Consider the following 12,047-nt stretch of genomic DNA (forward strand, 5'->3'; position numbering starts at 1 on the left):
ATTTCATTAAACTATATGCTGGCATAAATGGCTTAAATTTATATTGGTCAATAGCACTTAACCAAAAGTGCTTCCCTGAACATATTACCTATACTATCAATTTCATTACCTAGTCTAATTCAGTTATATATTTCATCCCCACGGTGATTATTCAACTGCATTACCCAAGTGGTAAAGACACTTCCTGGTAGATTGGCACAGTTTGAAAATCAGAAATATATTTTGCTATACAATAAATAAAATATTATTCCCAACGAAAGTTGCAGTTCTTTTTTTTTAAGCATAAATTGTATATATATATTATGTATATACCTTGTTCCAGTCACATCCGAGAAATGCATTAGGCAATAGTAGTAGGAAAGTTTAAAAAGTTCTTTATAGAAAGCTATGAAAATACCTTCCTTTTTAATGCTGCAACTTTAACTATTCCCAATCTCAGATTTAGGCGTATAGAAGACATCAAACAAAGAGAGACCAGAGGTATTTGCATGATTTTACTCTCAGGGCATTCACCCAGAGTAACTTTCATACTTAAGAGAAACATCACTCTTTCTTCTCTCATAAGGTTGTTTGGTTATGTTCAGCTTCCAGCATTACAACTGATCAAACATGCAATACGTTTGAGGTCAGAGATCCAAACAAATCCTTCATTGTGGGATTTTTGTTATAAAAATGACAGAGGTCCATTCCTTTACCATTAAGATCTCTCACAGCAAGGTCCAACAGTGCTTTCCAAAGAAAGCTGTGAAGATTGACGCAGAAGAGGACCTGTTGATGGATCGACCATTGAAGATGTTGGAAATAGCTTGTACCAGCCAATGACCATGCTTGACAAATCCAGTTCTTCTAAAAGTATCCTTGCAACTCCCATGAAATGCTTCCTTTCCATCCTTCCATAATTACCCCACACCATTACCTTTAATAGAAAACAAAGTATAATAGAAATTACGCATTAACGCTGCAAAATCATCAGTTTTAGTAAAATCTAAACAATGAAAATGAAAATGATATACCGTACCCTGAGATTGCATTATATTTCCCTAATGCACACTTTGTTATGATGTATTTTATATTATTATTATTTTTTTAATAAGGCTATGGTTACTTTAACCCCTTAAGGACTGAGTCAAATGTACACGTTTTGATCAAAATAAAACGTAAACAAAATTTGGAATTTAACCCCTTAAGACCGCAGCCAAATGTACAAGTTGTGATCCAAAAAAACTTAAACAAAACCTGGCATTTGCGCTATATGTCTGTCCAACCATAATTCACCTCTTTCATATTAAATGCACCCCCCATTATTATATATCATTTTATTCAGGGGAAACGGGGCTTTCGTTTAACATCAAATATTTAGGTATGGAACATAATTTAATATGAAAAAAAATTTTAAAAATGGGAGAAAATAAGATTTTTTTTTAATTTTTTTAGTTTTACGTGACATTCTAACTGTGAATGTCATAATACTGTTTGCTTTTACTGCAATACAATACACATATTTGTATTCAGCGATGTCTCGCGTGTAAAACAGTACCCCCTATGTACAGGTTTTATGGTGTTTTGGGAAGTTACAGGGTCAAATATAGCGTGTTACATATTTCAGTTTTTTTACATTGAAATTCGCCAGATTGGTTACGTTGCCTTTGAGACCATATGGTAGCCCAGAAATAAGAATTACCCCCATGATGGCATACCATTTGCAAAAGTAGACAACCTAAGGTATTGCAAATTGAGTATGTCCAGTCTTTTTTAGTAGCCACTTGGTCACAAACACTGGCCAAAGTTAGTGTTAATATTTGAAAATGCAAAAAACTAATTTGAACGCAAATTTTGGCCAGTGTTTGTGACTAAGTGGCTACTAAAAAAACTGAACATACCCTATTTGCAATACCCTGGGTTGTCTACTATTGCAAATGGTATGCCATCATGGGGATAATTTTCATTCCTGGGCTACCATCCGGTCTCAAAGGCAACCTGGCGAATTTTAATGTGAAAAAACTGAAACGCAAACCTTATATTTGACTCTGTAACTTTTGAAAACACCATAAAACCTGTACATGAGGGGTACTGTTATACTCAGGAGACTTCGCTGAACACAAATATTAGTGTTTCAAAACAGTAAAACGTATCACAACAATTATATCGTCAGTGTAAGTGCCATTTGTGTGTGAAAAATGCAAAAAATGTCACTGTCACTGACGATATCGTCGTTGTAATATATTTTACTGTTTTGAAACACTAATATTTGTGTTCAGCGAAGTCTTCCGAGTAAAACAGTACCCCCCATGTACAGGTTTCATGGTGTCTTGGAAAGTTACAGAGTTAAATATAGTGCTAGACAATGTAATTCCCTGAACTTTTGGCCTGGGTTGGCAGGCAGGTCCTGCAAATTGTAATTAATAAAATGACCTAATTATGTAAAATTATTACATAAATATATGCGTAGAATTATTATATATATATGTGTGTATATATATATGTGTGTATATATATGTATATATTTTTTTTAATTATTTTTATTTATATATAGGTATATACATAGTGATATATACGTATATACTTATGTATATAGATATATATATTATTTCGTTCTACATGTATTTTGATAACAATATATATATATTAATTTTAAAATACAGTTAGAACGAAATTACGCATGTTTATATATTTTTTATCTATTTTTTTTACATTTTTTTTTATTTATTTTTTTAACGTATTTATATATTTATTTATTTTTTATTATATATAAATATATATATAATGAAAATTATATATATATTTAATCAATATCATTGTACGTGTATTTTGATATTAATATATATATATAATTATGTATATATTAATATTAAAATACACGTAGACAGTGTATGCATATTTATGTGTATGTGTGTATATGTGTGTATATATATACTTAGATCATATATATAATAAATATATATATGATCTAAGTATATATAATTTATTTTTACACTGTTTTAACATTTTTTATTTTTTTTTCAGACAGCAGGGGGAGTACCTGTCATTACAGGCACTCCCCCTGCTGGCACTGCCTTGGACGGCTATGCCGTCCATGTGATCGCGGGGTCCTCGCAAGGACCTCGCGATCACATGGCCCTGGGCGGCTGAAGAGGACGCAGGGGGACTCCCTGGGCTCCCAGGTAAGTCCCCCATACCGCGATCGCCGGCGTGGGATCGCCGGCGACCGGGTAAGTACATAAGATCGCAGGGCGTACTATGCCGTCCTGCGGCTTTTAGAGCCACCAAAATAAGGACGGCATAGTACGTCCTGCGGTCTTAAGGGGTTAACTGTCTGTTCAACCGTAATTCACCTCTTTAACATCAAGTATTTAGCTATGAAACATAATTTAATATGAATAAAATCTAAAACAAATGTGAGAAAGTAAGAAATGTTGTTATTTTGTTTTAGTTCTGCATGACATTTTAACTGTGAATGTTATAATGCTGTTTGCTTTTACTGCAATAAAACACACATATTTTTTATTCAGCAATGTCTCACATGTTAAACAGTACCCCCTATGTACAATTTTTATGGTGTTTTGCGAAGTTACAGGGTCAAATATAGCATGTTAAAGTTTTGCAATTCGCCCGACCGGTTATGTTGCCTTTGAGACCGTATGGTAGCCCAGGAATGAGAATTACCCCCATGATGGCATATCATTTGCAATAGCAGACAACCGAAGGTATTGCAAATGGGTTATGTTCAGTCTTTTTTAGTAGCCACGTAGTCACAAACACTGGCCAAAGTTAGCGTTAACATTTGCTTGTGTGTGAAAAATGCAAAAAACAAATTTGAACGCCAAGTTTGGCCAGTGTTTCTGACTGAGTGGCTACTAAAAAAGACTGGACATGCCCCATTTGCAATACTGGGTTGTTTACTTTTGCAAATGGTATGCCATCATATGGGTAATTCTCATTCCTGGGCTACCATATGGTCTCCAAGGCAAGGTAACCAATCTGGCGAATTGCAAAGTAAAAAAACCGAAACACAAGCCTTATATTTGACTCTGTATTTTTTTAAAACACCAAAAAACCTGTACATGAGGGGTACTGTAATACTCAGGAGACTTCGCTGAACACAGATATTAGGGTTTCAAAAACGTAAAACGTATTACAAACATTATATCGTCAGTGTTATTGCCGTTTGTGTGAAAAATGCAAAAAGCTGCATTTTTACGGATGATATCATAGTTTTAATACATTTTACTGTTTTGAAACACTAATATTTGTTTTCAGCGAAGTCTCCCAGGTAAAACAGTACCCCCCCCATGTACAGGTTTTATAGTGTCTTGGAAAGTTACAGGGTTAAATACAGTGCAAGCAAATTAAATTCTCTGGACTTTCTGCCTGCTATTGTAATTAATAAAATGACTTACTTATGTAAAAATATTACATGAATATATACGTACAATAAAAAAAAAAAATATATATATATATATTTATTTCTTTAATTATTTTTATGTATATAGAATGTTATATTATTTCGTTCTAAGTGTATTTTGATATCAATATATATATATACTAATAACAAAATACAGTAAGAACAAAATTACACGCATATATATTAATTATTTTTAACGCATTTATACATTTATTTATTTTATATTACATATATATATAATTGTAATTATATATATATTTAATTAATATCATTCTACGTGTATTTTGATATTAATATATATATAATGATATATATTAATATTAAAATACATTTAGACACTGTATGTATGTGTAAGTGTATATATATATATATATATATATATACTCAGATCATATATATAATATAGATATATGATCTAAGTATATATTTAATTTTACACAATTTTTAACCTTTATTTTAATTTATTTCAGGCAGCAGGGGGACTACCTGTCATTCCAGACCCTTCCCCTGCTAGCACTGCTATGGACAGCTATTCCATCCATGTAATCGTGAGGTCCTCGCAAGGACCTCGCGATCACATGGCCCAAGGGGGCCAGATAAAGGCAAGGGAACTGCCTGGGATACCAGGCAAGTTCCCCCATCGCGATCCCACACCAGTGAGCAGGTAAGCCCATAGGATGCCGGGGACGTACCATGCCGCCCACCGGCATTTAAGAGCTGGGACCCCATGGATGGCATAGTACGCCCACCATCCACAAAGGGTTAATATTACCACAGCTCTGACAAATATATTACTTGTCTACTTGAGATTGGCAAAAGTTACACTGCTGCCAAATCCCCTAGTTCAGTTTCTCTCCTTTTAATGATATGTTGGGAGAGGAGTTGTATAGTCCTGCTACTGGGACTTCGTATTATTAATCGCACAATTAGTGATGTCGCGAACATAAAATTTTCCGTTCGCGAACGGCGAACGCGAACTTCCGCAAATGTTCGCGAACCAGCGAACCGCCATAGACTTCATCAGGCAGGCGAATTTTAAAACCCACAGGGACTCTTTCTGGCCACAATAGTGATGGAAAAGTTGTTTCAAGGGGACTAACACTTGGACTGTGTCATGCCGGAGGGGGATCCATGGCAAAACTCCCATGGAAAATTACATAGTTGATGCAGAGTCTGGTTTTAATCCATAAAGGGCATAAATCACCTAACATTCCTAAATTGTTTGGAATAACGTACTTTAAAACATCAGGTATGATGTTGTATCGATCAGGTAGTGTAAGGGTTACGCCCGCTTCACAGTGACAGACCAAACTCCCCGTTTAACGCACCGCAAACAACAGCAAACAGTCCATTTGCACAACCGCAAACTCCCCATTTGCACAAGGTTGGATACCAAGCTAGCCATGTCCCGTTCCTTGTCCTCACTGATGTCATTGAAGGTCTCTTCCTCCACCCAGCCACGTACAACACCAAGGGTCCCCGAAAGCCCCCTGTATTTTTTTTTTTTAAATGTACACTACTGTTACACCAGATACGAGTTGCACTGGTGTGACACTGTGCTCTGGCAGGCCCTAAAACGCACACGTGTGAAGGAAACTGACTGCTATTATTTCACAGTCAAATTTCTAGGTTTTTTTTTAATGTACACTACTGTTACACTAGATATGAGTTGCACTGGTGTGACACTGTGCCCTGGCAGGCCCTGAAATGCACACGTGTGAAGGAAACTGACTGCTATTATATTACAGTCCAAAAATTTTTTTTTTTTTTTTTTTTAAATGCAAGCTATTGTGACACCAGATATGAGTGGTGGCACTGGGACCACCTTAAAAATATTGGATATCGCTAAAAATCATGATTACTGTAACGGACCGTTTCAGCAGACAAGGGGTTAAAATCTGTTTAGGCGATATTCCCCTTTCAGATATAAAGGCAGCTTCTGTAAAACACCAAACTCCCGAATTGAATACAAGTTAATGCACCAAACTCCCGAACTGCATACAAGGGAATAAGGTAGCACTCCAAACTCCCGAACCGGAACCTCACGAATAGCTGCTAGCAGACGAACAGGAAAAGCTCCAAGCAGCTTACACTCCTGGCAATCAGTCTCTATCAGCATACAGTGAATTCCCCCAAAGACGAGACAAGGCTCCGTGTTGAGGGTCAAGCAGTGGTCTGGTTTATTATGGGCTACCCGCCCAGTATTTATGCAGGTCTCCCACTTGGTGGACACTCCCCTAGGGGACCAAATGGGAGACTGTAACAAAAGACAGACAGGTACCAATTTAGGACATACAGTCACAATACTTTCCCACAATGCATCCTGGCTTCCTCTCCTCTGCCCTGGAGATAATTGAGAAATAATTCAATTATCTCCCAGGACAAAGGCAAATCGCCATTATTCACATGGTGAGCACAAAAACATAAAAACACTTTAAAATATACAAAGTCATATTTTATACATAAAACACAGACATGTCACACATCCCCAGATAGCTGGGATCTGAGCGCACAAAACTACCGAATAGTTTTGTGCGCTCCCCCCCCCCCCCCGACACCCTCAAGGTAAGGGGCACATCACTCAGCAGGGAAAGGGGCCATGAGACACAACGCCACAATACCGAAGAATAGATGCGAGAAGCCAGACACACACTCATGACAGAGCACCCCTATCTCACTATGAACGCCTGACAGACCCTACACATGCATTACTGTGCGGAACTACCCCATATATCCTGCAACTTTACAGCCCGCATACCAGCACTACAAGCCAGGTCCCTCGGATCACTACTCACCCGTACGACTATACAACTCATGTGAGCTACACCCCGACTGACCTTGATAGACTACTCTCGGATAACACCACACATAAAATGGTGCAGACAAACTACCTAAAACCACAAGAACCGTAGTTACAAAATATTGTATGATACCGATATTTGATGCAGACAACTGTTTTTTGTCAATTATACATGCACTGCAAAAATAAAGAATAAAAATAAATAAATAAACTACCGAATAGCGCTCAGATCCTATTCACACAGTTCAATTGCCATGGAGCCAAAGTCTTTAATTACACGAATAGGCTCCATGGCATAGCTATCTGGGTTAACACATTCACACAACAAAAGTACCGGATGAACATGTATTCGTTAGATCTTTACAAATAAGAACCAGGCGGCGGACGGCTCAGCGGTGTTCGTGCAATTAAGTGTCCGTTTTTAGATCCATGGTGTAAGCACTGAACACCGCTGGCCGCTCGGGACTTTTAAAATGTCCGCCACCACGTGTTCGGTAAACGAACAAAGTCCACCCTGTATTCGTCAATTAAGCTGCGGTTAACCGCAGCTTCAGGGAGGTAAATTGGCGGCACACTCCAGCTTCCAGGTGGTCGCTCCTTCGGCAGTTTGTTCGGTAGATAAAATCTACCGAACACCCTGGCAGAAAGGCAGAAATAAGCCTTTCTGCAGGGAAAATAAAGTCTTTTAAAGTCTGGTCCATAGTCCAAAGGCAGCAGGCGGGCAACCAGGCTTCTCCAATGCAATGTGGCAAGATTGCTCTCGTCACATCTCTCCCCTTTTCCAAACAGACTAACAGGGTATCTGACCTCCTGCCGGTCAGTGCCCTTGTTAGTCCAGCAGCCCACCCACAAAACAGAAACAGTAGTACAGCCCACCCACAATAACTGGTTACTACACCTGGATAGAGGAGAAACTTGTCCATGTCCAGGAGCCTCACCACGGCTGTGGGGGGGACTGGTAGGCTGCCTTGGTGGGTTGCTGAGTGGGCAGAGACCAGCGGTACTCTGCCCTGATGCCAGCACTACCACGGGAGTAGTCTGGTTTGAAGCCTGGTTGCTGGAGACTGACTGTCTCCCCTTTAAATACACCGCTCTGCTGCTGGAGACCGACTGTCTCCCCTTTAGCTGCACAGCTCTGCTGCCGGAGGGGGAGACCGGCTGTCTCCCCTTTGGCTAAACAGCCCGGTTGTTGGGGGGCAGAACCGACCGTCCCTACCCCCTGTGTGGTAAGTGCAGAGACCACGGTCCCATCTGTACAGTTGTGAGGCTTACTGTCTTCCCATGGTATGTTAAGCTGCCGCTGGGGAGAGGGGGTAACAAGCTCCTCTCCCATATATACTTCCAGCTTCTGTGGAGCGAGACCGACTGTCTCTACTCCCAATACAGAGTCCTGCTGCTGGGGAATGGAGACTGGGCTCTCTATTTCCTGCTGGACACTCTGCCGCTGGGGAATGGAGACTGGGCTCCCACTTCCCAAAAAATAACGCTGCCGCTGGGGAGGGAGGACGCTGCTCTCCTCTCCCTGTACTTCACACTGCCTTCCCGGCATATTACTCTGCTGCTGCAGGGCAGGAACAACTACCTCTGCCCCCTGTAACTCAGCCTGCCGCTGGGGAGGGAGGACGCTGCTCTCCTCTCCCTGCACTTCACACTGCCTTCCCGGCATATCACTCTGCTGCCCGAGGGCAGGAACAACTACCTCTGCCCCCTGTAACTCAGCCTGCCACTGGGGAGGGAGGACGCTGCTCTCCTCTCCCTGCATATTACACTGCCACTGGGGAATGGAGACTGGGCTCCCAATTCCCTGCAGGATCGGTGGAGAGACCTCGGTCCCATCTCCACCGGCCACCTGGGGTTCTTCCCAGTAAAACTTCACTCTCTCGTCCCAGCTGAATGGGTCTGTCTCTGGGTCTGTCATGCTGCTCTCCTGTTGAGCCTTCTCACTGCATTGAAACAGCTGCTGGTAGCCCTGTTCTAGCTCTATCTCGCGGGTCACCAGGTGGACCAGGTCTTGCTCAATCTCGTGAGTGTCGTCCCAGTCATACCTGCTCTCCCTCCACTCCAAGAGATCACTGAACCGGGCTTGTGTAGGGCTCCCAAATTCAAGCTCTGAAAAAGACTCCCATAACAAGCCAGGACCATGAAACTCCTCTCCCTCTGGCTTGTCATGCTCGGCTGTCCAGGGCAGGTACTGTGCCCCATACCAGCAGAGCGCCTGGTAGGCATCTTCTAGCCACATCTCCTGCCATACTAGGTGTTCCAATTTCCTCACCCATTCCTCCAGGGGCTGCTCTCCCAGGAAGGGCATCCGCAGGGCTACTCGCTTCTGCAACCGCTGGTCTTCCTTGGGGAATCTCTTGTCCCGCTGGTACTCTGCAATACCGAGTGCCTGGTACCAGATGCCTTTGCGGACTGCATCTCGGTCATCCATGACACCCTCATCGTACTCCACTGCTGGTTCCATCCTGGTGCTGTCAGGTTCGCTGTACTGGGACATGCGTTGCCCTCAAATTGTAAAATCCACGGAATGGTGTCTCCTGTAGCTGTTCTTCTGGCTGTAGTAACGATCCCGCCGCTTGCCACCAATTGTAACGGACCGTTTCAGCAGACAAGGGGTTAAAATCCGTTTAGGCGATATTCCCCTTTCAGATATAAAGGCAGCTTCAAAAAAAACACCAAACTCCCGAATTGAATACAAGTGAATGCACCAAACTCCCAAACTGCATACAAGGGAATAAGGTAGCACTCCAAACTCCCGAACCGGAACCTCACAAATAGCTGCTAGCAGACGAACAGGAAAAGCTCCCAAGCGGCTTACACTCCTGGCAATCAGTCTCTATCAGCATACAGTGAATTCCCCCAAAGACGAGACAAGGCTCCGTGTTGAGGGTCAAGCAGTGGTCTGGTTTATTATGGGCTACCCGCCCAGTATTTATGCAGGTCTCCCACATGGTGGACACTCCCCTAGAGGACCAAATGGGAGACTGTAACAAAAGATAGACAGGTATCAATTTAGGACATACAGTCACAATACTTTCCCACAATGCATCCTGGCTTCCTCTCCTCTGCCCTGGAGATAATTGAGAAGTAATTCAATTATCTCCCAGGACAAAGGCAAATCGCCATTATGCACATGGTGAGCACAAAAACATAAAAACACTTTAAAATACACAAAGTCATATTTTATACATAAAACACAGACATATCACACATCCCCAGATAGCTGGGATCTGAGCGCACAAAACTACCAAATAGTTTTGTATGCTCCCCCCCCCCCCGACACCCCCAAGGTAAGGGGCACATCACTCAGCAGGGCAAGGGGCCATGAGACACAACGCCACAATACCGAAGAATAGATACGAGAAGCCAGACACACACTCATGACAGAGCAACCCGATCTCACTATGAATGCCTGACAGACCCTACACATGCATTATTGTGCTGAACTGCCCTATATATCCTGCAACTTTACAGCCCACATACCAGGACTACAAGCCAGGTCCCTCGGATCACTACTCACCCATACGACTATACAACTCACGTAAGCTACACCCCGACTGACCTTGATAGACTACTCTCGGATAACACCACACATAAAATGGTGCGGACAAACTACCTAAAACCACAAGAACCGTAGTTACAAAATATTGTATGATACCAATATTTGATGCAGACAACTGTTTTTGTCTATTATACATGCACTGCAAAAATAAAGAAGTTAAAAAAATAAATAAATAAAAAATAAACTACCGAATAGCGCTCAGATCCTATTCACACAGTTCAATTGCCATGGAGCCAAAGTCTTTAATTACACAAATAGGCTCCATGGCATAGCTATCTGGGTTAACACATTCACATAACAAAAGTACCGGATGAACATGTATTCGTTAGATCTGTACGAATAAGAACCAGGCGGCGGATGGCTCAGCGGAGTTCTTGCAAATAAGTGTCCATTTTTAGATCCATGGTGTAAGCGCTGAACACCGCTGGCCGCTCGGGACTTTTAAAATGGTCGCCGCCACGTGTTCGGTAAACGAACAAAGACCAACCTGTATTCGTCAATTAAGCTGCGGTTAACCGCAGCTTCAGGGAGGTAAATTGGCGGCACACTCCAGCTCCCAGGTGGTCGCTCCTTCGGCAGTTTGTTCGGTAGATACAATCTACCGAACACCCCGGCAGAAAGGCACGAATAAGCCTTTCTGCAGGGAAAATAAAGTCTTTTAAAGTCTGGTCCATAGTCCAAAGGCAGCAGGCGGGCAACCAGGCTTCTCCAATGCAATGTGGCGAGATTGCTCCCATCACAATCACTATATACTTTCTCTACAAACCTCTAAAACGAACCAAACTACTCATCCATCCGCTATACCACTTTATCCCACCTAGAACTAGTGCCCAGTTAAAATACTTGACTCTTACTTACCCACACTCAGTCATGCCACACACATTTCACCACTACTCTCACTGAATCCCTCGGACTACGGCTAAATTCATCTTCTACATCAGAACACTACTCCTAAGATTGGGTTGTATCCATGTCTCGGGTCTTTCATTTAGAATAGGGGCAGCTTCGGTCTCCTTCAACACTGACACTCCAGTGCATATTATTAAAAGATTGGGCAGATGGAAATCCTCAGTCTACAACCGATATATTCCTCATCCCGAGAAAGAAAAGAGGAAAGCTTTTAATAGTTTGGCTTTTTTAAATTTGATGCAATAAGTGTGTTTGTCTTTAATACCTTTTCACCCTCTTTGCATGAACCCGATTTACATATATTACTAATATGTTTCTGAACATATATATTATATTATTCACTCACTCACTCACTCTCTGGGCCGGCCTTAGAC

General features: G+C 41.6%; 1 protein-coding gene across 1 annotated transcript in view; it reads right to left on the minus strand.

Annotated features, from left to right (window-relative positions):
• Positions 1 to 299: 299 nt before the first annotated feature.
• The window catches only part of RIMS4 (regulating synaptic membrane exocytosis 4), a 312,102-nt gene continuing 300,354 nt past the window's right edge, over positions 300 to 12,047 (minus strand). Inside the window, exon 7 of the mRNA XM_063425847.1 lies at positions 300 to 916. Coding sequence (XP_063281917.1) covers positions 698 to 916 — 219 coding nt within the window. The 3' untranslated portion in view covers positions 300 to 697. The remainder of the gene's footprint in view (positions 917 to 12,047) is intronic.

The sequence above is a fragment of the Pelobates fuscus genome, chromosome 6 (assembly GCF_036172605.1).
Source record: "Pelobates fuscus isolate aPelFus1 chromosome 6, aPelFus1.pri, whole genome shotgun sequence".
Classification (NCBI taxonomy): domain Eukaryota; kingdom Metazoa; phylum Chordata; class Amphibia; order Anura; family Pelobatidae; genus Pelobates; species Pelobates fuscus.